At 42.1% G+C, this 26,086-nt stretch overlaps 1 protein-coding gene across 1 annotated transcript in view; it reads right to left on the reverse strand.

The window, feature by feature from the left end:
* ophn1 (oligophrenin 1) overlaps positions 1–26,086 on the reverse strand; it is a 203,321-nt gene that overhangs the window by 41,974 nt on the left and 135,261 nt on the right. The window contains exons 16-19 of the mRNA XM_078547587.1: positions 25,072–25,130; positions 13,816–13,921; positions 10,773–10,932; positions 8,681–8,828 (exon numbers count right to left, since the gene is read on the reverse strand). Of these exons, the coding sequence (XP_078403713.1) occupies positions 8,681–8,828; positions 10,773–10,932; positions 13,816–13,921; positions 25,072–25,130 (473 nt within the window). The remainder of the gene's footprint in view (positions 1–8,680; positions 8,829–10,772; positions 10,933–13,815; positions 13,922–25,071; positions 25,131–26,086) is intronic.

Consider the following 26,086-nt stretch of genomic DNA (forward strand, 5'->3'; position numbering starts at 1 on the left):
AGATCAGCTGCAGAAAACACCTAGGAAGCTGTCAGCACTTTCACATTCTCGATGTTGGGTAATGGGGAACATCAGTCATGTAAACCATGCAGGATAGGCCTTACACTGCCTTTTTTTTAAAGTGATGCCTTGTAGCTAATGTGTACAGACTCTATTACTTTTCAGTGACTTCATTAATAGTTATTTAGATTCAACCTCCTTCCTCCTTTCCCAAGAATGCCCCATGAGTGATTGAATTCACTATCAAATAGAGCACAGAACTCAGTATTTTGCCCACACATCAACTGGATGCAAGTCTTGCTGTATTGTCAAAGGTTAAGTGACATTAGGTCAGGCCTCCAACAGGAACAAACACCTCCAATGAGGATAAGCAATGTAATGTAGATGTTCATGTGGGAGTATGCATGCTTTTCAACAGGCAAGTGACCCTCTGTATGTGAGAATATCGGTCAGTCACTGCAAATACCAAGACAATTTGAAAAAAAAGTGGGTCAGAAATTTCCTGCACAGGAGTCTGTCAGAACTGCTTTTGTGGAGATTCATCTCATTACATCTCACTGCTTTCAAAACAATTGAGAGCTATTTGCTTAAACTCTGCCCCTTTAAACCTGTGGGAGAAATATCAGGATTATCCCACAAGGCAAGTTGGGCAATGTCCAAATGGTAAACACATCTCTCCAAATCCAAATTCAGATCAGTGCACATTGTTGGAGTGTATTCCGGACACTGACCTCAATTGCAAAAAGATCTGTCTACATTATAGCGCCCTCCCCTCCATTATAAATTAACACAGTCACCCCAGATTATAAAAAAATGCTATGTTGATGAAAAAAATGTATTGGCTGAAACAGTTATAGAAATACGATGAGTGCAGAACCCACTTTCTGAAATGGACACAGTTCTGGAATAAACAACTGTGATACTCTACTCATTACACGCAAGTGACAATTGTGGCAGCATTGCAAATTTACATTTCAAACCAGAAAACCTGAGGGGGCTTGGCAATATTTCTACACCATCCCTGCGCCCTCAGGCAGTGACGTAGTGATAATGTCACTGCACCAGTAATCCGGAGGCCCAGGCAAATGCTTTGGAGATCTAGGTTCAAATCCCACCACAGCAGCTGGTGGAATTTGAATTCAATTAATAAACTTGAAATTGAAAGCTAGTCTCAGTAATGGTGACCATGAAACTACCATCAATTGTCATAAAAACCTATCTGGTTCACTAATGTGCTTTAGGGGAAGGAAATCCATTGCTCGTACCTGGTCTGATCTACACGTGACTCCAGGCCCACAGCAATGTGGTTGACTCTTAAACACCCTCTGAAATGGCCTAGCAAGGCACTTGGTTCAAGAGCAGTTAGGGATGGGCAACAAATGCTGGCCTTGTTGGCGACATTCACATCTCATGAAGGAATTAAAAATTAACGCTGGCTATCCACAGCAGAGAAAATCCAATTGTGCACAGAGCTGATCTGAGCTGCCCTACAGTGTAAAAGACAGCCAGTTAAAGGGAAGCCTATCATATTGTTTTTTTAAAAATGAATATTAATAAATTTTGTGAAGTGCCAAGGCCCAGAGGACCAGTCACCAGCAAGGTTGAAAATCATAAGAGGCATGGGGCCAGAAAGAAAGTTATTAGTTGTTGGCTAACACTCATTCTGGGTTTTAAAATCTTGACACAGGGAGAGAAAGAGAGTAATTCCAGTTTGGTCTCAACATTGTGAGGGCGCAGAGAATGGGGCAATTATACAAGAGGCCATTTTTTAAGAAGGTGAAATAAGAGAGGAATTTTAAAGGAGCAATGATCATTGTAAGCAGGGTCTCTTGAAAGCTAAACTGGCACTCAGGTAACATGCCTGCCTTGGAAGTCAACCTTTTGTTGAAGCCAATTACCTCCAGGCTACTGTTTATAATTGACAAGCCAGCCAGGATCATGAATGAAACCTGGTGGACTAAACTGGTCACTCCGTTCTGAGGATCTTCCCATGTAGCTCCAGATGTCCCTGCAAAGCCAAAGCCCCAACTGGCAAGGTGGTCCTCACTGGGCAAGCAGCAGAAAAGCTTACCAGTGTTTCCAACTTGGACAGTACTGGTTTTAACTGGTTTAGCTCCAGCACTTTTGGGTTCCCAAAGTCTTTTCCCTTTCTCAACAAGGAGGTGCCCGATTTACCTAAATGAAGTGAACACATTATTCTGGGCAACTTGAAGTCCGAAAGTGGGACAGATTTCTATAAGGTTTGGTTTGGAGACTCAAAACAGGGGTTTCTGCATATATCAAACCACATCTCCCATTTCCCCTGACTCACGCTCCTCTCCCCACACCCCCCCAAAAAAGGTTACCAATAGAACAAGACCAGGGTTGTGACGGAAATGCTAGGGATGGTCCGTATGCTTGATGCAAGACTCTTGCAATTCTAAAGGTCAGTCAGTCAAAATCGTTGAAGACGGTTTACATGTAGAATGAGAAATGAGAAAATGCGAAGCAGAAGTAACAAGTGAAAGTTTCACTTTAAACATATTCCTAATTTGACAGAGGCAGCATCAATCCAAAGTATTGATTAAGTGATGGGCTTAACTGGCCCTAAATATTGCAGATTCTTTAGTCATTTGTACCCAGATATTTCAAGCCAATGATAATTTGTGAGCACAACTCAGCCAGAATACAGACCATTTCCTTTCCCAAATCAAGACTACCCCACCTTCTATAGAAGGAAAGCTTGAAAAAGCTCAATCCTTTTGGCCTAGAGGGAAGACATTTAAGGATCCTGGAGAAGTACATCAAATATTACAAAAGCAAAATCCTGCAGATGCTGGAAATCTGAAATAAAAACAAAAAGTGCTGGAAACATTCAGCAGGTCAGGCAGCATCTGTAGAGAGGGAAACAGAGTTAAGGTTTGAGATCTGTGACCATTTTCAGGATCTGATGCAAGGTCATTGATCTCAAACCTTAACTCTGTTTCTCTCTCCACAGATGCTGCCTGGCCTGCTGAGTATTTTCAGCATTTTCTGTTTTTATTTATGTTACTTTATATAATAATTTAATATTTGATGTAAGTCCAGGTTATTATTTCACACTGAGCCAGGCTGGTTAGACCAGAGGTCATATGGTGGAAAGTAAAAAAAATTAAAAGAATCAGGAACCGGAAAGAACTTCACACAAAGGGTGGAGAATGTTTGGAATAATCGTCCAGTTCAACAGGATAGAGGTGGAGGATTTAGTGATATTCAAAGTGTATAGAAGGACGCTAGGCTGAGAGAACTGAAACACTAGAGGGGTACATTGCAGAGTTTCAAGTGGTCTTTACGTTTCACAGTCGTTACCATGAGATATTAAGAGAATGCCGCAAGATTTTATCCGCTATCCACACCCCACCCCACCCCACTGTCACTGTATTGAGGAAGAGGTTTCCAAAAATGTGAGGTACTCCAGTGTCCTTCAAGGAATGCAACTGCATATGTTCACCACGAATGGAAAAAGATTCAAAACAAAAAAAAGAGTAGGCGTCTCTCATTAACACATGCCCACTGAATAAAAGTCCTTTAATGCCAACCCTGTAATTCGGATTCCAACCCAAAGACTGCGTAGTTAAATTGCAGAACCATATAAAAAAAAAAGGAAAACAGGGATTTTGATAGTTTATCCAGCTAACAGCTGCAAGCAATTGATCAAACCAGACACCACTGGTCTCACAAAAGAGACAAGCGCTGGCGCCAAGCGGCGAGAGCTTCAGACACGTATAATGATCAACGCCATAAAAGCGTCGTCCAGCGCTGTCGGCCGATAAGCGTCTGGTTAATAGAATAAAATCTGTGCGCACAAATCAAAGACAAAAGCGCAGCCCTGTTTCAACATCACAGAATGCAAGAATCAGATGCAGGATCTAGTTAACCACCTCAAGTCCCTCAGCATAGTTGTTGATTAACAATACGTGAAAGAAAGGGCAAAGGGTAATGCAGGCAGCTCAATGCTGGGGCCACATCACTTCACATAGATGCCTGGGGGCTTAACTTTCATTCCAAACCCATTGAAATGGTAGGACAAAGTCCAAGTGGGAAGCAGCAGTTCACTTTCCAAATGCCTCCCATTTGAGGTTACCGACGGGGCATTGGTTGAGCAGAATGAAGGAAGGAGTGCGGGGAGCGCATGTTGCAGTATTCATCTATTGTCTAACAGTTAACTAATAAGTTCACTGCTTAGAATGGTTAGCTAGAATTCTTCATCTCAGAGGCTGTTTACTTGCTAATGGCTCAGTGGGTAAATCTGCTAGAGTGTTAATTTTAGTTACAAATGGAAACTAAACTGTCAGACAGGTTAATGTGGTGTTACCATGAATTTTATGAAAAAACATCATGTCCAAATAGCCCTTGGTGGTCATGTCAACTCCATAAAAACGTAAAACTGGGCACTGGCTGCCATCTTGTACCTCTCTCCAGGTCGATATTGGGTGTAATCCTAGACACCGAATATCAATGAGCTATTCAACTCAGGGGGAAAACAACATTTCCTCCTGTCCTCACGCAATATCTACATCCATGTATTTTCCAGCTGGCTCACCCAGTAGGTATGAGGTAGAAATCTGGCTGACTTTTTTCCAGCTTTATTTAAACCATACCCTACTGCTGCCTGGATGAGATAATTTAAATCAGTGCGAAAGAGATCAAGCCTAGCTTTTTCCTGATCCGCTAGGAGTCAACAACATGAAGGGCAACACAATTACCCACTGAACCAGAATGCAAGTGATGAGGTTCCTAAACAAATATTAGAAATGCATTGATCAGCAAGTTAAATGGCCAGATGCCTCTTTACATTTCACACTCAGGTTACTGTGAGCTGTAAAGACCATTTGATCCCTCTAGCATTTCATTTCTCCCAGCCTAGCGTCCTTTCCAGTTGAACTGGAAAATTATTCCAAACATTTTCCCCACTTTGTATGAAGTTCTTTCCAATTCCTGATATTTCTATTTTTTTTTTTTTTATTTCCACTATACGACCTCTAGTCTAAAAAGACTCATTGTGAAATAATAGCCTGGACTTGCTTTATATAGCAATTTAATATTGTATATAATAGAATTTTTTTTAAAAACTGCTGGATATACTCAATGTGACTTTACTCTTGGGGGTTTCCGAGCAATGGAGTAGGAAGTTATCATCATGCTGTGCAAGGAACTGGAGCTGGTCAGTGAATGACAGATGAAGTAGCTGAAGGGTGGCATAGTTTGAATTTCAATTTACAGAATGTTCTAAAGCAGGTCATCTCCTCAGCAATCTGATCCTGTCATGAGGCAGTTCCTAGGCCGAAGTTTCTGCTGTCGGGATAGGTGGTTGGTGGTGGGGGGGTGGGGGGCAGTGGTGGAGGGGCAAAGAGAGACCTTTCTCCCAACTGTAAATTACTTGGTCTAATAACTTTGTCAAAGGTTTCAGAAAGAATATCCAAAGAATACATCATTCCATAGTGACCACTTCTGACTTTTATAGAACCTTATTAGATTATGCCCCTAGATCTAGACTCCCCAACCAATGGAGATAATTTCACTTTAGCTACCACATCAGTTCCCCTTAATATCTTGAAAACTTTGATCAAGGCACCACTTATTCTTCTAAATTCCCAGGAATACCACCCTAATGTGTGCAATTTCTTCTTGTAATTTAACCCTAGGAATCCAGGTTTCATTCTGGTAAATCTATGCTGCATGCACTCCAAGGACAAATACATCCTCCCTAAGGTATGGCCCAGAACTGCTCATAGTAGTCCAGATGTGGTCAAACCAGACTTTTGTATAATTGAAGCATGACTTCTATCACTTTGTGTTGTAGTATTTTAAATATAAAGGTCAGCATTCCATCAGCCTTTTTAGTTATTTTCTGTACCTGTTTATGACGTTTTAATGATCTTTGTACCTATCTCTTTGGACCTCCACTGTTTCTAGCTTTTCACCATTTAGAAAGTACCTCATTCTATCCTTTATAGGCCCAAGGTGGATTAAATCATATTTGTCTACATTGAAATCCTTTTGCCACACACTTCCCATTCATTGAATCTATCAATACCGCTTTATAATTTTATGCTTCCATCTACACTGCTTACAAAACAGCCTATATTTGTGTTACCAGCAAATTTGGACATCTGGCTTTCTATTCCATCAGAGTCATTAATAAACACGGTGAATAGTTCAGACCTCAATACAGATCCTTGTGGGACACCACTAGACACAACCAGCCAGTGAGAGTACCTGCCCATTATACCAACATTCTGTCTCCCTTCCACCCAACCAATTTCCAAATCAGATCGATAATTTGTTTTCAGTTCTGAGCTTCAGCTTTAAGTTTAGTTAACAGTTTCTTATGAGGAACTTTATTAAATGCCTTCTAAGCACTTGGGAGTACAGAACTCGAGTATTACTGAAAAAAAGGGATATGCTGTCGAAGCTTTTCGCCTTGCATTCATCTGGACAGTTTCAAGAATGCCAAATTTCAAAGGGAGTAACCATTCATACTACCTGAGAAAAGGATGCTGATTGGTTGGCTGGTTGTCAAGACGTTGCCATGCTGTCAGATCTGCTGAGTTTTTCCAGCATTTTCTGTTTTTGAGCCAAAGGGACATGCTGTTTGATACGATCCACTAATCACTGGGACATATGGCCTACGTACTTAGTTTCACACCAGCACTGAAATTCAGCTACTGCATTACTCATTTGTGTGGTAGGCAGAATATCTTTTTGGCTCGGCGTTTGTGGAACGCCTTCTGGAAGTCCATGTAAACTAACATTCATAGACATTCCCCCATCCAATATTTTAGTCACCTCTTCAAAAAATTTAACCAGATTCATCAGGCATGACATAGTCTTTACAAATCTATGTTGGCTCTCTCAAATCTGCTGAAAATTTTCAAGGTGTCCATTCACCCTATCCTCAATTGCAGACTTTTATAAAATTGGTGTGGAGTGGCAGTCTAAGATATAATTTTATGAAGTCAAGTATTCATTGTGAAGCAAATGTTTCATGCACATGTTGTAGTATGTGCCTTAAATGCTCCACAAGACATAAGTTGGGGTTGAGAGGAGCAGGGCAGAAATCTAATACAACTATTCATGCTCCTGTCTGTTTATCCTCGGTTTTCCAGGTAAAATGGATTCACAATCTGGAATTGGAGAACGCTGTGAAGGAGTGTATGAAAGGGGGGCATGCAAACGAGAGTGACAGACAGGAGGACGGACACAGAGAGTAAGGTGACTTGGCTGAGAGTGGGATTATACATGTATTATAATAAATCTTCAAATGTTTATGGAAAAAAGGCTAATTGGTCAGTCGGGAAAGCCATGGGATCTGGAACATGAAATTTATAAACATCAACAGACAGTTACATCAGACAATCCCTATGGAAATTGGTTTAAACCATTCCATTGTGCAGCTCTATCCTTTAAAGTGCTATGTAAGAAATGGATTTAGTGACTTGAGTCGATGGGCTCAGATGTTTGAATTTGAAATGCATTGCTCTGGTGATAGCCTCAAAGACACCAGTTCCCCTGTGGTCTAATTCCTGGTCTTGCTGAGTTAGCTAATCACAACTAGTTAGCAGTTGGTGCTTCAGAGGCCATAAGCAAGAGACAAATAACAGAGAAAACACCTCAGCAACTGCTGGGCTTTAGGAATGGGCAGGATCGGCTAAAACGAAGTTCACCACAAATCAACAGCTGGCCAGAACTGTGCAAGTTCACACATCAACATTCCGCAGCTTACCATTGACCAGAAATTGAGCTGGACCAGCCACATAAACACTGTGACTACTAAAGCAGCTCACCTCCTGACTCCCCAAAGCCTGTCCAACATCTACAAGGCACAAGTTAGGAGTATGATGGAATACTCTCCACTTGCCTGGATAAGTGAAGCTCCCACAACACTCAAGAAGCTTGACACCATCCAGGACAAAGCAGCCCACTTGATCAGCTGCCTGTCCCCCGCCCTGAACATTCACCCCCGCCACCACCAGCAAAGAGTGGCAACAGTGTGTAGCATCTACAAGATACACTGCAGTAACTCACCACGCCTCCTCCAACAGCATCTTTCAAACTTCAATCCTACCATGTAAAAGGACAAGGGCAGCAGACACATGGGAACATTACCACTTGCAAATTACCCTCTAAGCCAAACACCATCCTGAATTGGAACTTTATCACCATTCCTTCACAGTTGCTGGGACAAAATCCTAGAACTCCCTTCCTAACAGCAATGTGGGTGTACCTACACCAGATAGCCTGCAGCAGTTCAGGAAGACAGCCCACCACCATCTTCTCCAGGGTAACTGGGCTTGGGACACAAGTGCTGGCCTAGCCAGCGATGCTCACCTCCCGTGAAAGGATAAAAAAAAAGGACAAAGGACAGGCACTTGGATGAAGTGAAAGGGGTACTGACACCCATGAAGCTGTACAAGAGTGACTGCATTTATGAGAGGAGAGGAGAAAGGAAAGGATGCATTTTAAGCAGGATGAGACCATGCAGACCAATTAGCAGGACCAGCCTCTTCCTTCTCTCACTCTCCCCACAACAAACATCAAACCTTTGTGCTGCCTTGTACATAAAATCATCAGTCACACCACAACATGCAAGCAAAGGTAGGCTTCACGACATCGTGCTGCTTTAAACAGGCTGTGTGCAAGCAACGAAACAGATACTGACCTTCCACATCCTCAGAAAGGGAAGAGTTGAGGTTAGGCCGAGGCCGGGCAGGACGTTTGGAGATGGTGATTGGTTGGCGTTTCCTGGGCGCAGCTCTGGGTGGCGGTACTGGAGGAGCAGCATTCTCCTCTGGTGGGAACTGAAATATCTGAAAAATTGGAACAAAATGGAGACATATTTCCAGAATCCATTTCTAAAATCCACTGACTATCTTTCCTCCTGCTTATTTCTTCGAAGGCTTTCACTTAAAAAAACGGGTAGAATTTCCACAGGCTTTCCCCAATCTCCGGCTGTAGCCTCAACAGGACAAATTTTCTCCGCAGACACAACGGGAGATCGGGGGCAGAACCGAGGAAATTCCAGATGCAGATGATCCAGCAGGGAAGAGGGAAGAGATTCCCAGTTCTATATCACGAGAGCAGTAGATTAACAACAGCAACAGTAAAGTCATTAGCACAGGTTGCTGACTGTGAGGAATTACTGAGCCACAGAGCGAGAGGGAGCTGGGTTTGTACAAATCATTAACACAAGTTTCAGTTTACACAGTGCATTAATCCAGCTCCCTCATGCCATCGGTTCAATAACTTAACTAGGCCAGTTCAACCAAATCAACAGGGTCATCAGGGTTCACTGTTCACTAGAGTTATATTTAAATGTATTTATTCAAAGATCACATCAGTTCTTTCTAACAGTTTGATCTTTAATAAGGCGTCCTGATATCACAGCACATGTTTTGAAAATGAGTCTTGATATAAAAGAGAGGCATAGTGGAGCTTCAGTGGTGTAATGTCTTAGGATGTGGGTTGACACCATGTTGTTATAGGGCCAGTTCAGGTTTTTTACAGTCTTGTGTAGCGGATGTGCCAAGTTCCAGCCATGTGTTTTATTACATGGATAGCAAGAGAAAAACTATTAAATCAAATGAAGAAAAATGAGAATGGTCTCCACAGGGTGTAACATTATGAATCTGTAAATTGTGGCTCAGTGGTAACACTTGCCAGAGACAAAAGGCTGTGCATTCCAGTGCCATTCCAGAGATTTGAGCACATAATCTAGACTGATAGTCCGATTCAATGCTGAGGGGTGGCTGCACTGCCAAAGGTGCTGACCTTCGGAGGAAACATTAAAACCAAGGCCACGTCGTCCTCTTAGTTGGGCATGGAAAATCCCAAAGCGCAATTTGAAAAGTCGGAGAGTTTACCACCAATTGCGCGGCCAACTTTTCACCCCCTCAACCAACATCATTAAAAACAGATGATCTGATATTTTATAATGGGTCCTTGCTGTGTGCAACTTAGTTGCCATGTTTCCTCTAACAGTGACTATATTTCATTGGCTGGAAAGCACTCTGAGATGTCTTGAGGCTGTGAAAGGTGAAACAAATAAAAGAAAGTCTTTTGTTCTGTTAGCTTCTGGTTGTACAGCATAATTGACAAATGCCTTAGCCACCCTGTTTAACAACTGGCACTATGTGGGAAAAATAATCTTTAAAATTAGCCATTTCTTGTGTTATAGAACAATGGATTACATAGACCTCGTTTGACTGCAGCTGCAGAATTAGAGGACATGAATACAAGGGTAACAAAGCTCAAGCAAGATATCTGACTGTGCACTGTCTCTGTCTTTCGTCGTGCCCCCCAACCCCCTCTTCACCGACCCTCTCAGCTGCTCACTTTCCCATACATATAAGCACTTTGCAGTCGGATGAATAATCAAGAATTGAAGCCCAAGCCACTATTTCTTCCCCTCACACCTCAACCATTGCCCCAAATTTGAAGCTGTTGTGAAATGTAGGGCCTTCTGGTTTGTATGGCTTAGTATTAATTGTTATTAGCCGTTTAGCTACAATTAGGAGCATTGCTATTCATTTGGTTATCAAGGGAGAATACACGACAAAAATATTTTCTTACTCACACTAACTATTTAATTGACTAAACAATCTCCAACATTACTATAATTCCTCTTATGGATTCAGTTCTCCAGAATTCCTGGCCTGCATTAACAGCACCATAAACAGTGGTAAACTTTCATACAGTCCTTCCGCTTTTGGTGCAAAAATAAAAGTTCCCAAATGGAGTGGATTGGACTTTACCTTTTCGTAATGCTCGATCAAGATTTCCACGACAATGTTCTGAAACTTGATGTTTATCATGGCCGCAACTGTATCTTCTTGTGCTCTCATTAACGTTGGTCCAAATATCACCCCCATGTTAAAAGCTGTCATCAAGTTCTCCTTATTGTGGCTACAAACGCTGCACAAACACAGAATGGCATCATTAGCTGATATGGCAAGAGCAAAACGAGTACATCCTTCACTTCAGCCCACTTCTAACACCTCATCAGGGGATGCATTCTATCTGGGTCATCAACCACAGGATTTAAGTTGTCTGCACAAGGTACTGGCTCTGCTGCTGAACTAGTTAGCCATAGGTCAATAATCATGAGTTCAAATCCCACCATGGCAGGATGGAAATTTGGTTTTAAAAAGCTGGTATCAGTAAGAGTGACCACAAAGCTGTTGGATTACCATAAAATCCCAACTGCTTCTCTAATACCCTTTAGGGAAGGAAATCTGCTGTCCTTGCTCAGACGGGCCTGCATGTTACTCCAATTCCACACTATTATAGTTGACTCCTGAAATGGCCTAATAAGCAACTCAGTTGTATCATCAACCAGGGATAAGCAATAAATGCCAGCTTTGTCAAAGACACCCACATCCCCAGAATGAATGGACAAAATACAAAAACTGGATAGAAGACGAGAGAAGGGAAAGTTACTCTACATGGGGGCATTGGAATAATCACCCACAAAGTGACATTGCCGCGAACATGGACATGACTACGTCCTTCTCACTCTAGTTTATAGCACAAGAACCACAAAGGAACTGAATTGATACTTTAAAAATAAAGACTTTGGCGATCATGACAATATCGAAACTCATCAACGTCTCAATACTTCAGGCATTAGAAGTTTGCTATGAGGAAGAACCAGGTGAAATTACTTTTTTCAGACACCATCAGCACCAATGCATTACAAGGTCAACGCTTTGCCCTCTCTGAGAATGGCAAGTACATAACCTCCATATAACTATATATAAGTATAACCATTACCTAGAAATGGGACAAAGAGGTGGTACAGGAGGACAATGTTAAACTTCCGTGCTGGTAAGTTCCACTTCTCCATTCATGTTTAAAATTTGAATTGTGCACTGGAATGGAAGTTGGTTCAATCACGCATACCTGTCACTCTCTCTCACCACGGCCAGCTATACAGCAGCACCAGCAGAGAAATGGGAGCAGATTTCCCACCCAATTCTTCAGATAAGGACATCTGCAGCATGGTAAGACTCAGGTAGCAAAAAAAAAGTGAAGACAAAAACCAGAACAACCAGGAGGGTGTGAAGAGAGGGAACAGATTGCATAGTTCAGATGGCAAATACACTGGCTAGTGCACAACTAGGTCCTACAGACTAGGACTGCCCTAGTTATAACCCCTAGTCTAGAGCTCAGCCAATGGGTGATGTACTTAACTTCCTGAGCTGGATATAGAATAGTACAAGTGCAAACATTGTGACAACCTTTGACCCAGAAGCAGTAAGGTAAGGGAAAGTTGTAATTTCTTTAAAAGTCTGTGGAATCTGTAATTGTTTACAAGAATGTTTGAAAAGCCCTTTTAAGAGTTTGCATTAATTGTAAAGGGATCATTTGCACCATTCTTGGATACTAAGAAATGCTGGTCCATGTGACCTGCCAACCCTAGACTTGGAAGCAGTACCAACAGGAAGTTAAGATACAAATACCCTGTGGCCAGATACAAAGGAAAGCTGCAGATACAAAGGAGAGCTTCAAGGAGAGGAGCTAGAGGGTGAAGGCAAAAAGAGAAAGCAGATACAGAGATGAAAGAGGAACCCACCGCATTCTTGAGAGAAGCAGCAGCAAATCACTCTCAGGCAGAGGTCAGTTTTTCTGTTTGGCAGAAAAGGAGAATGGAGCTCTTGGAGGCACTATGCGAGCTGGTTAAAAAGGTCTAAAACTCAGAAAGCTGTGTGATTAGCTCGGAGATGCTAAAGAGCTAGGTGGCTTCCCAGAAGTGGCCAAACTGTGAACCAAGATGTTATTTGTCTGTCAATTAAAAAGGAACTCTGGAAAGCTACACCATCAGGACAGTCATGACCCGAGGAAGAGAGGGATCGTAGAAGTGTGCCTCGCTGATGATAATTGTACCCGTGAAACTCGAAAGTGAAAGTTTGTTTCACAAGAAAGGACTACTGACTTACCCTGTGTGAATAAAGAACAGCATATTGTGGAAACGTGTAACCACGTAATGCCACACATGCTGAAGGGGAATGCTGCTGGTGGCTGTGTAAGATGTATCTTTGTTGTATCGACTACTTAAAGTGAAATTTATCTTTTTATTTGGTGTCAATTGCCTGTTAATTCATGCTTGATTTAACACTAATCAGATTTGACGTAAAGTAAAAGTTACAAAAGTTACAAAAAGTGAAATCTTGCTGTGGTGGGATTCAAACCCAAGTCCCCAGAGCATTACCCTCGGTATCTGGAGAACGAGTCTAGCGATAATACCACTATGCCACTATCTCCCCCGCTCAACCCCCTGTCTTGCCAGAACCCCTCCCCCCCCACCAACCCCCCTGCAATGTCCATCCGTCCCCCCCACCACTCCCAACCGACTTCCAATCGACCCCAACCCCCCAAATCCTATCCACTTACCTTAGGCACTCACCATCTCCCTGGCCTGTCAATTTCGACTGGGTCTTTAAACCTACCTGATTTACGGCAGCTCGTGCCGTAAAAGAGGGGCCGTATCCTTCTTCAATCGGACTCTGCTGAACTGCGACACTGGGCTTTGGAGACAGCTGTGCTACCGAGATCTCACCCAGCCTGGAGTTGCAAGGTGAGGCGAGACAGGCTCGGAAGAAATTTAAAGTAGCTAATTGGACACGGAGTGGCAGTCCAAAGCTGATTGCCACCCTGAGGAAGTTAAGGCCCTCTCTGCAAACATTTTTTTAAACCACAAAAGCATAAGTGCATCTCCTCAAACCCTAAAGCAGGGACCATTTAGAAGTTATGATCCTTATGCAGAACTTTTGAGCAACTGGTTCATGTGGTACTTACTTCACTAAATGTTTAATTATAGGTTCCAGCATTTCCCGATTTTTCTCAGGTAGCTTATGTACCAAGGAGTGAATGGCACCAAGTCTGTAATCCAGGTTGTCAGATTCTGCAACACATTAAATACCTTGTCACAACAGGACAGCTATGTATTCAACACATTCATTTCCAACTTCAATGTCCTCTAAACTGGTCTCGTCTTTACACCTTCAGATATGATGTAATTAAACTTAATTTAAGGGGATACCGTGACATAGCGGTAATATTGCTGGATTAGTAATTCAGAGACCCAGGCTAATATTCAGGGGACCTGGGTTCAAATCTCACTATGGCAACTGGTAGAATTTGAATTTGATTAATAAACCTGGAGCTTATAAAAAGCTAGTCTCAGCAATGGCCACCGTGAAGCCATCATTGATTGTTGTTAAAAACCCATCCGGTCCTGGAAGGAAATTTGCTGTCCTTACCAGGTCTGGCCTACATGTGACTCTAGATCCACAGCAATATGGTTGACTCTTAACTGCCCTCTGAAATGGCCCAGCAAGCCACTCAGTTCAAAGGCGTTTAGGGATGGGGCAACAAGTTCTGGCCTTGCCAATGACACGAAAGAACAAATAACAAAAAAAAAAGGTGGTGGAATTTCCTTTGTGAGGCATAAATGGAAAGTTTCCCAACTGTCAGGAAGATATAATAATTTTCATAATGTTCTCCAAGGGGTGGTTCATTGGAATGGACTCAAATTCAGTTGCAAATGAAAAAAATTGGAACTAGAGGCAGCAGAAAAAGGAAGGGCAGAGACAGAAAAAGAAAAGGAAAGAGAAAGGGCACTCCTACGGTAACAGGTAGAAAGACAGGAGATAGAAAGAAAACTGGGAAGGGAATTAGAAACGGCGAGGTTAGAAAAGGAGGAAAGAGAAAGAATTCCAGTTTAAGCTGCTGGCAGTTAAAAAAGAAACACCAGAATGTGCGGAAAGATTTATTTCCAGATCAGAACCCAGTGTCCAGATGTTTAAATTTGTACAAGCTCTTCTGAAGTTTGAGGAAAGAGATGTTGAAGCATTCTTTATTTCATTTGAGAAGATAGCTAAACAGGTGAAATGGCCACAGGAAAACTGGACATTGTTGTTACAATCCAGGTTGGTGGGTAGAGCACGAGGTTTATGCTTCAACATCAAAAGAAATGTCGGTGACCTATGATGTAGTAAAAAAAAAAAAGGCTATTTTAAGTGGTTATGAGTTGGTTCCTGAGGCGTACAGGCAGAAATTTAGGAATATAAGAAAACAGACTGGGCAAACTTATATTGAGTTTGAAAGTGTTAACCAAAGTAGTTTTGACCGGTGATACGAGCATTAAAAACAGAGATGACATATGTAGCTCTTAGAGAAGTAATTCTTTTGGAAGAGTTTAAAGATTCAATTCCTTCGATGGTGAGAACTCACGTGGAGGAACAGAAGGTTGAAACGGTAAAGCAAGCAGCATGGATAGCTGATGATTATGAGTTAGTTCATAGAGCTAAACCTTTCTTTGTCACCATTTTAAATCAGAGAAGGTTAGAAAGTGGGAAGGTGAAAGGAAGGTGGGTAGTCAGGGAAAAGAAGGAATAAGTGGAAATTCACAGGAAGTTTTTTCTCAGAATAAAAAGGAAGCCGTTGAGGGTAGAAGTGACATTTGAAAATTGAGGTGTTTTCATTGTAATAATGTTGGACATACAAAGTCAGTATGTTGAAAATTGCAGGGAAAATCCATTGGGATTATTGGGGTACAGATAAGTTCTGGAAGTAAAATTACAGTGGGTTCTGAGATTCAGGCACAGGGAAAACTGGTGGTTTGTGTACAGGTAAAACAGGACAAAACAGTGATAAGTAAAGAAGTGGGAATGTGTTCACAATTTACCTAAGAGGGTCCTGAGGAGCAGAAATGTTTTGTATGTGAAGGGAAAGTCTTTCCATGTGTACAGGGTGGAGTAAGTAAAGATGTTAAAATTTTAAGAGATATAGGGGCTAGTCAATCCTTAATGTTGTGGGATAGTGATGTTTGTTTTTCAGAGGGAGTATTTTAGGAAAGGTGATAATAAGTGGGGTTCAAGGAGATGCTAAACCTATTCCATTGTGCAAGGTAAATTTAAAGAGTAAGTGGAAAACAGGTGAGGTGATTGCTGGAGCAGTGGAAAAATTACCCATTACAGGAGTTCAATCTATTCTGGCTAATGATATAGCTGGGTCCCAGATGTGAGTGATGCCTATTGTAGTTGAACAGCCTGTAGAAAAGTGTTTTCACCAGAATTGTTGCAGAGAGCGTATCCTGGATTGTTTCCAGATTGTGAGATAACAAGATCACAGGCTCATAGGTTGAAACAAGAAGAGGCAGGAAGTTCAAAGGCAGAGAGAAGGTGTGGAAGTCCAATTAGATGGCACCATGTTTGATAAAGTTGTTCAGGAAGAAAGACTGGAAGACAATGCAGCTGAGGTGTTTAACTCAAGATAGTTAGTGGAGTTACAGAAAAAAGATTCACAAATAAAACAGTTATATCAGACAGCTTGCTCAAAAAACAGAGGCAGAATGTTTTCCAGAATGTTATTACCTTAAGGGTAATGTTTTAATGACAAAATGGAGGCCTTATCATGTTTCAGCAAATGAAAGGAGGGAGGTGCTTCAGATTGTAATACTATTTGGATATAGGAATGAGATTCTGAGGATAGCTCATGAAATTCCAGTGGGGGGACATTTAGGAATTAGGAAGACATAGGCGAAAATACAAAAACATTTTTATTGGCCTGAATTACAAAGGGAAGTAGTCAAATTCTGTAGAACATACAAGGTGATAGGGAAACCACAAGCAGTGATTAAGACGGCACCTTTAATTCCAATTCCAGCATTTGAAGAACCTTTTACTAGGGTCATGATAGATTGTGTAGGACCCCTCCCTAAGACCAAAAGTGGAAATCAGTATTTACTGACAATAATGGATGTGTTTACAAGGTTTCCTGAAGCAATATATGGTTTACCTAAAGAAATACAATCAGATCAGGGTTCAAGTTTCATGACACAGCTGTTTAAGGAAGTAATGAACAGTTTGGAAATAAATCAGTTGAAGTCAGCAGCCTACCATCCTGAGTCACAAGGGGCTTTGGAAAGATGGCATCAAACTTTAAAAATTATGATGAGGGTGTATAGTCAGGATTATCTATAAGATTCAGATAGGGGAATTCCATTCTTGTTATTTGCTATTAGGTACACTCCTAATGCATCAACTGGTTTTAGTCCTTTTGAATTAGTTTCTGGTCATGAAGTAAGGGGACCACTGAAATTGATTCATGGGAAATTGGTGGGTCAAAATTCAGAAACTTCTCTCCTGAATTATGTATCAAGCTTCAGAGAAAGATTGGACAGAGCATGTGAGTTGGCTAGGGAACATTTAAAGATATCACAGCAAGTGATGAAAATGAAGGCAGACAGGGAAGAAGACCAAAAGGAGATGTTCGTGGTGGTAGATAATGAGAAATAGGTAGAAATGCAGGCTTCTGAAATTGATTTTCAATTTGCAATTTTGCAAAGTGAATTTGCAAAAGCGCAAGTTACGTTTCTAGGCCATACCATTGGACATGGTAAGGTGGCTCAGAGAGATGTGAAAGTCAAGGCTATCATAGATTTCCCCATTCCTACAACAAAACGAGAAGTTTAGAGAATCCGGGCATGAATGGGTTTTATCGGAAATTTGTACCAAATTTTAACAGTGTGGTTGCTCCATTGAACTATCAAAAAAGAATAGGAAGTTTCAATGGGAACAGGAGTGTCAGAGGGCATTTGATAGTTTGAAAGCTATTAACTACTCCACCAGTTTTGGCAGTACCCAATTATTCCAAGCAATATAAGTTGGCCATTGACACAAGTGATACAGGCATTGTTACAAGGTGACAACACTGGAATTGAGAAACTGATAGGCTATTTTTCACAGAAGTTGAATGTTTAACAGAGAAGATATTCAATGATTGAGAAGGAGACTTTGGGTTTTTTTTTAATTCGTCCATGGGATGTGGGCGTCGCTGGCTAGGCCAGCATTTATTGCCCATCCCTTATTGTCCTTGTTTAGAGGTCATTTAAGTGTCAACCACATTGCTGTGGGTCTGGAGTCACATGTAGGCCAGACCAGGTAAGGACGGCAGATTTCCTTCCCTAAAGGGCATTAGTGAACCAGATGGGTTTTTAATGACAATTGGCAATGGTTTCATGATCTTCAGACTTTTAATTCCTGATTTTTAATTAATTCAAATTCCACCATCTGCCATGGTTTGGTGTTAGCTTTGCAGCGTTTTGAGATTTATGTGGCAAACAATTCGCCAGAAACAAGTGTTTGTACAGACCACAATCCTTTAAAGTTTCTGGACAAATTTCAAGGCAAAAGCGCAAGGCTATTCAGATGGAGTTAATTACTGCAACCATTTAATCTACAGATTATACATGTGGCTGGACGAGAAAACCTGATGGCAGATGCATTGTCAAGAGTTTCAAGCTTGAAGGGAAAATTGGACGTTTAAAACCTGGACACTGGGCTGGAATGATTTCTGTTGATACCAAGGATTTGTATATATATTATGTTAATGCATGCATCTGGTAACGTAATAGCGTAATAAGTATAGGAGGTATTGTAAGATGGGTTCAGAAAATGAAGCCGTCTTTTTAAATGATAACCGTTCATTTTTCAATGAGGAGGGGGATGTCAGGGAGATATAATAATGTTCATAATGTTATTTGGAGTTTATTACAATATAGAAATAGTGTGTGTTTGTGTGTGCGTGACTTAATTGAATTACAGACAGCTGGTCTGGGTGCTTTGATGTGAGAAGAGAAGCCAGATTTGAAATGCTAAATAGGTAAACATGGGGAAAGTTTTAGAATGTGAGGTGTAACGGGAACATTTGCATTTTTAAATAAACCAGAGTAGATTGAATTCAAAAGAGGGGGTGAAATGTTTCACCTAGCCAGCAGCAGTTAAGAAATAAATAGTGTGTTTATTTTTCCCCAATATTATGGGTAAAATTAGTACTATGATAGATTTTATTATTAGAGGTAAAGTCCAAAAACATAGTGAATCAATGGGAATTTGCTTTCCAAGGGGAAAATGTGTATCAAGGAGAGAAGCTGTGTACAAGGGAAGGAATTCTAAGATCTAACAATTGTGAAAATCTTCCAGCATCTAAGCCTCCAGCTGCTGCCTACAAGGAACCGAAATTGAGAAAAACTCACTTTGAATTCGACTGTCCAGGATATCGTGTTACTTTGCGTGGGTCTTTTAAAATCTGTGTCTTACTATTGCCTTAATGGAGGTGTAACTGGGTGTTAGATTAATTAGGGGAGCTAGAAGTTATTATATTAGTAATTTATAAACCTATATATGTGCTTAAAATCTTTTTTTTAATTTTAATAAAGATTTCATTTAGTTTTGTAAGAAAACTATAAGACTCAGTGGTCTTATTACTCCTGAATTGAAGGCATGCATCTCAAAATATATACAAATTACAAAACAGTGGTGGCAGTTGTTCAGATTTCCCTTTGGGATTTGAGCAGCTCAGCATTTACCATTGGCTGTGCCATAACACAATGAAATTACACCCATTCCACCAATGTTAACCAGCAAATAATCAAAATTCCTGTCAAAGTAACTTGAATATATCAGAACACAGTAATGATTGGAAATGGCCAGTGTGGTCTGAACGTAAACAATAAGGCCTCAAGACAGGGTGGAGTTCGATAGTAGAGAGAGTGGGTGATGGAGACTGAGGAGACTTCCGAATGAAGCTGGACAGTGCATGGTAAGTGGCAGATGGCTCTGTCTTACAGATTTCTCTGCAAGTCATTTAAAATTGCTCAATAGATAGTCTATAAACTCTTTTGTTTTCTCTTCACACAGATGAGTACTGTAGAGAGTGAGAAGATTTACAGGGAGAGAGCTCAAAACTTAGCCGAGAATGATCTACAGGCTCTCCGAATGAAATCAAGAGAAGGATCCACCAGCTCCTTGACATTGTGTTCTTTACAGGTGGTCAGGAGGCAGGCATAGAGGGATATGGAGGAGTAGTGCATTAATTGTACCCAGGATTGCAGCGCAGTGCCAGAAGATGTTGGAAGAGCGGATCAGAGCTGGGAAGGTAAGACACTTACCATGCCCTCTGTGAGCACTACCACACACAAATTTCTGAGGAGGAATTTGATGATCAGTGACACAGCAGCAAAAGTTTCTGGAAGAATGAAGGTCAGGTGCACCTTCAACTGTTCCACACATTCAGCCTGAATGCCTAGTTTTTGTCTCTTTCTGTCTTGGCAGGGCAAGGCGGTGTAAACCGCCTGGGAGAGAACGAGAACCAGTGGTGGGAGGATGGAGATGTGGTCTTGAGGCTTTAAGTGACAGACGGAAGGGTCTTATGAATCATCCAGCTACCAGGCTGGATTATTCTGTAGAACGTGGTTCAATTCAAAGCTCCTGAAGGCTTCTCCAACACAAACGAGACACAAGTTAAATGACTGGCACCCCATCTACTGACATAAGCAATCGTCAGGAGAAAGGATTGAAAGGCCTACCACTTTCTCAAGGACAACTAGGGATGGATAATAAACTCTGGCCTTGCCAGCATCCAAACTCCCAAGGATAGATAACAAAACAAAACTATTCTATGATGAAAATATTCTTTGATGCATTCATTATGAGATCACGTATGAAGGATCTGGCAAACGAGATCATGAATGTTCAGAACAGTGATTCTTAGGCATGTCTCTTATTTGTGCTCTGCACCACAAAGAGGACATGCTATAGGCTTGACAGACATCCGGCAAAAATATTCTTACTTCTATGACCTACCTAGAGCCAAGAGTTCTTACTGCACAGAAACACAGCCAGTGGATCTTAGGAATTCTGAACAAAGGAGAGATCCTCAATGCTGGGACATACTGATTTCATCCTGACTCAGAACAATACCACCATTCCTTCATCGTCACTGATTAATATCCTGGAACCCCTCCCTTACTGCACTCATGAATACCTACACTACATGGACTGCAGCGGGTCAAGAAGGTGGCTCTCCATCACCTTCTCAAGGGCAATTAAGGAGGAGCAACAAATGCTTGCCTTGCCAGTGACATCCACATCCCATGAACGAATACAAAAATACGTCACATTTGGCATCACAATGTTAAGTCAGTCATAATTATCTGCAGGCAGAAATGAATTGCCTTCATTAAAACATTGTTAACATGTGGTATTTGTTGGGTTCTTTTACTCTGTCTACACGCTAACAGATACAATCAGTTGTTCCTCTTTCCCATTCTCCTTTTCCTCACACAAATTCTCATCTCCCTTCCATTTCTCAAAGGAATCAACTTTTCTTTGGTTACTTGGTTAAAAGAAAGCCTCAATACGTTATCCAAGCGGCCGTTCTTCAAATCCTAACCACAGAAATCTCAGCAGGTGACTGAATTGTGGGATCCCATGACAACCGAGCTTTTTTTTTTAAAAAGTCATTCTCGGGATGTGGGCTTCGTTGCCTGGGCCAGCATTTATTGCCTATCCCTAATTGCCCTTGAGGTGGTGGTGGTGGTGAGCTGCCTTCTTGAACCACTGTCCATGTGCTATAGGTACACCCACAGTGCTGTTAGGAAGGGAGTTCCAGGATTTTGACCTAGCGACAGTGAAGGAATGGCAATATATTTCCAAGTTAGGATGGTGTGTGGCTTGGAGGGGAACTTCCAAGTGGCGGTGTTACCATGTGTCTGCTGCCCTTTTCCTTCTAGATGGTAGTGGTCATGGGTTTGGAAGGTGCAATCTAAGTAGCTTTGGTGAATTCCTGCAGCGCATCTTGTAGATGGTACACACTGCAACTATTGTGCGTCGCTGGTGGAGGGAGTGAATGTTTGTGGATGTGGTGCCAATCAAGTGGACTGCTTTGTCCTGGACGGTGTCCAGCTTCTTGTTCCTGTTCTTGACTGACACCCACCCACATGTCCAGCACAGATCACTGATCAGGAAGACAAAGCCTGGCAAATTTTCCCTACTCCAATTCAGGAGTCCTGGGCAAATATGATTCAGTTGTGCGTCTGAGCTAACACCAGTACAGACCTGAAGTCAAACAGGATTTTCTCCACAAGTGTAACCCCAAGCTTCCTGTCATTTGTTATTTTAATTGTCCCACTCTGACCTTTCTGTCCCTGGCCTGCCTCAGTGTTCCAATAAAGCTCTACACAAGCTCGAGGAACAGGACCTCATCTTTCAACTCAGCACTCTACAGCCTTCTGGACTCAACACAGAGTTCAACAATTTTACTTCATGACCTCTGCCTCCATCTTGTTTCATGTGCTTTTTTTTTTTGCTGGGCCAGTCTCATCTCATTTCTTTTTTGCTTCACTGTGCATTCAGGTGGTTGCTGTGTAGCCATTCACACTTCACCTTGACACATCTTTTGTTTCTTTACCATACCCACTACCACTCTTTTTGGCTTTTGCACCATGAAACCATTTGTCATTTCATTTCTCCTGCCCTCCATCCTATAACAGAGCTTTTTTGTTTCCTTCTGTCCCCTCTCCACTGGCTTAAAATCTATCACATTTCGATCTTTCTTCAGTTCTGATGAAAGGTCAACAAGCTGAAACGCTGGCCTGGATTTTCAGCCTCGAGGAGGGGACCAGGAGCCTGTAAAATTCCTGACTCGGTGAAAAATCCAGGCCATTAACTCTTGATTCTCTCCATTCTTGCTGCCTGACCTGCTGAGTGTTTCCAGAATGTTCAGTTCTTATTCCAGGACATTTTTAACTACTTGACTCAGATCTACACTGGATGACAATTTTTCTTATTCATTGGATGTGTGTTGTTGCAAGGCCAGCACATATTGTTCATGGTAATTGCCCTCGAGAGGGTGGCTTGCTAGGTCATTTCAGAGGGTAGTTAAGAGCCAAGCACATTGCTATGGATCTGGAACCATATTTAGGCCAGGGCCAGACCAGGTAAGGATGGCAGATTTCCTTCCCTAAAGGGCATAAAAGCTAAAGAGAAAGCATACAATGCATACCAGGGGATTGGGAAGCCTACAAAGACCAACAGAGGACAACTAAAAAAGAAATAAGGAGGGAGAAGATTAAATATGAGGGTAAACTAGCCAGTAACATAAAAGAAGATTGCAAGAGTTTTTTTAGATATATAAAGGGTAAGAGAGAGGCAAAAGTGGACATTGGGCCCCTGGAAAATGACGCTGGAGAAGTAGTAGTGGGGAACAAAGAAATGGCGGAGGAACTGAATAGGTACTTTGCGTCAGTCTTCACGGTGAAAGACACGAGTAACATCCCCAAAGTTCAAGTGAGTCAGGGGGCAGAGGTGAGTATGGTGGCCATTACCAAGGAGAAGGTGCTAGGAAAACTAAAAGGTCTGAAGGTGGATAAATCACATGGACCAGATGGATTACACCCCAGAGTTCTGAAGGAGATAGCTGAAGAGACAGTGGAGGCGTTAGTGGTGATCTTTCAGGAATCACTGGAGTCAGGGAGGGTCTCAGAGGACTGGAAAATCGCCAATGTAACCCCCCTGTTTAAGAAAGGAGCGAGGCAAAAGACGGGAAATTACAGGTCGATTAGCCTGACCTCGGTCGTTGGTAAGATTTTAGAGTCCATTATTAAGGATGAGATTTCAGAATACTTGGAAGTGCGTGGTCAAATAGGGCAAAGTCAGCATGGTTTCATCAAGGGGAGGTCATGCCTGACAAATCTGTTAGAATTCTTTGAGGAGGTAACGAGTAGGTTAGACAAAGGAGGGCCAATGGATGTTATCTACTTGGACTTCCAGAAGGCCTTTGACAAGGTGCCGCACAGGAGGCTGCTCAGTAAGATAAGAGCCCATGGTGTTAGAGGCAAGGTACTAGCATGGATAGAAGATTGGCTGTCTGGCAGGAGGCAGAGAGTGGGGATAAGGGGGTCCTTCTCAGGATAGCAGCCGGTGACTAGTGGAGTTCCGCAGGGGTCAGTGTTGGGACCACAACTTTTCACTTTATACATTAATGATCTAGATGAAGGAACTGAGGGCATCCTGGCTAAGTTTGCAGATGATACAAAGATAGGTGGAGGAACAGGTAGTATTGAGGAGGCGGGGAGGCTGCAGAAGGATTTGGACAGGTTAGGAGAATGGGCAAAGAAGTGGCAGATGGAATATAATGTGGGGAAGTGTGAGGTCATGCACTTTGGTAGGAAGAATAGAGGCATAGACTATTTTCTAAATGGGGAGAGAATTCAGAAATCTGGAGTGCAAAGGGACTTGGGAGTCCTAGTCAAGGATTCTCTTAAGGTTAACTTGCAGGTTGAGTCGGTAGTTAGGAAGGCAAGTGTAATGTTGGCATTTATTTCGAGAGGACTAGAATATAAAAGCAGGGATGTGCTGCTGCGGCTTTATAAGGCTCTGGTCAGACCACATTTAGAATATTGTGAGCAATTTTGGGCCCCGTATCTCAGGAAGGATGTTCTGGCCCTGGAGAGGGTCCAGAGGAGGTTCAGGAGAACGATCCCAGGAATGAAAGGCTTAACATATGAGGGACGTTTGAGGTCTCTGGGTCTATACTCGATGGAGTTTAGAAGGATGAGGGGGGATCTGATTGAAACTTACAGAATACTGAAAGGCCTGGATAGAGTGGACGTAGGGAAGATGTTTCCATTAGTAGGAGAGACTAGGACCCGAGGGCACAGCCTCAGAGTAAAGGGAAGACCTTTTAGAACAGAGATGAGGAGAAACTTCTTTAGCCAGAGAGTGGTGAATCTATGGAATTCATTGCTACAGAAGGCTGTGGAGGCCAGGTCATTGAGTGTATTTAAGACCGAGATAGATAGGTTCTTGATTGGTAAGGGGATCAAAGGTTACGGGGAGAAGGCGGGAGAATGGGGTTGAAAAACTTATCAGCCATGATTGAATGGCGGAGCAGACTCGATGGGCCGAATGGCCTAATTTCTGCTCCTATGTCTTATGGCATTAGTGAACCAGATGGGTTTTTAATAACAATCTGGTAGTTCCATGGTCACCATTACTGGTCCTTGCATTTTATTCCAGATATATTTAATTGAATTTAAATTCCCCAGATGCTGTGGTGGGATTTGAATTCATGTCTCTGGATCACCAGTCCAGCCCTCTGGATTACTAGTCCAGTCACATAAACACTATGCCACCGTGCCCCGCATTTAGCGTCTGAGCCACTGAGTGTGAGACACCTTCAAGGACGGAAGAAGAACAGAACACTTACTAGATGCAGAAACAAGTTCTCTATGTAGCTTGTAGGTCATCACTGGCTCTTCAAGATTCCTGCATTGAGCAGAGAGCAGGGGTGTTTAATGCTTCACATACAATAAAGTCTTATCTTTGTTCAAACAGCAATATTAGCAGGGCTTATAAAAAACGCAAACTTTACCTTCATACCCACCTGCAACACGTGGGTGAGGTGTCATTTGTCCTAAACACGTAATCAAGCATTTGAAGCTCAAACCCAGTGCCACTATTTTTAAGCAAATAGGAAGCTGCATTTCCTCTGTGTATATAACAGTGTTACACACGTGAACAAAAAACAGGTTTGCATTTCTGGTGTGATACTAGATTAGTGTAATTGAAAATATGCCAAGTCAGGGATTATGTCCATGACATTAGTCAAGTTATGGGAGGGGGTTTTGCTGACGATACAAAAGATAGTTGGGAAAGTGAGCTGCGAGGACACATGGGGCTGGATTGTACACACCCCCACCGGTGGGGGTCTGAAGGGGTGGGTGGCCCGCCCGCCTTTGGGTCTATTGAGGCCTTTAAGTGTGAAAGCCTAAAGACAGCTCAGAGGACATCTCAAACCATTAGCAGCCTTTCCCACGATTCAAGGGAATCAGTCTCTTAACCAAGGAAGGATATTCCTGCCCTAGAGGAAGTAAAACAAAGGTTCATTAAACTGATTCCTGAAGTGAGGAGATTGTTCTAATGAGGAGAGATTGAGTTGACCAGGCCTATATTCCCTCGACTTTAGAAGAATGAGAGGTGATCTCATTGAAACATATAAATCTTTTGCAATGCTGGGAGGATGTTTCCCCTGCTTTGGAGACTTGGGCACATTGAATCAGAAAAAGAGGTCAGCCATTTCATACTCAGATGAAGAGAAATTTCTTTACTCAAAGGGCCGTGAATTTTGGAATTCTCTACCCCAGAGGGCTGTGAATGCTCAGTCATTGAGTATATTCAAGACAGAGATTGATTTTTGGGCACTAAGGTAATTAAGCATAGTG

Source organism: Cetorhinus maximus, chromosome 8, assembly GCF_964194155.1.
Source record: "Cetorhinus maximus chromosome 8, sCetMax3.hap1.1, whole genome shotgun sequence".
NCBI lineage: Eukaryota > Metazoa > Chordata > Chondrichthyes > Lamniformes > Cetorhinidae > Cetorhinus > Cetorhinus maximus.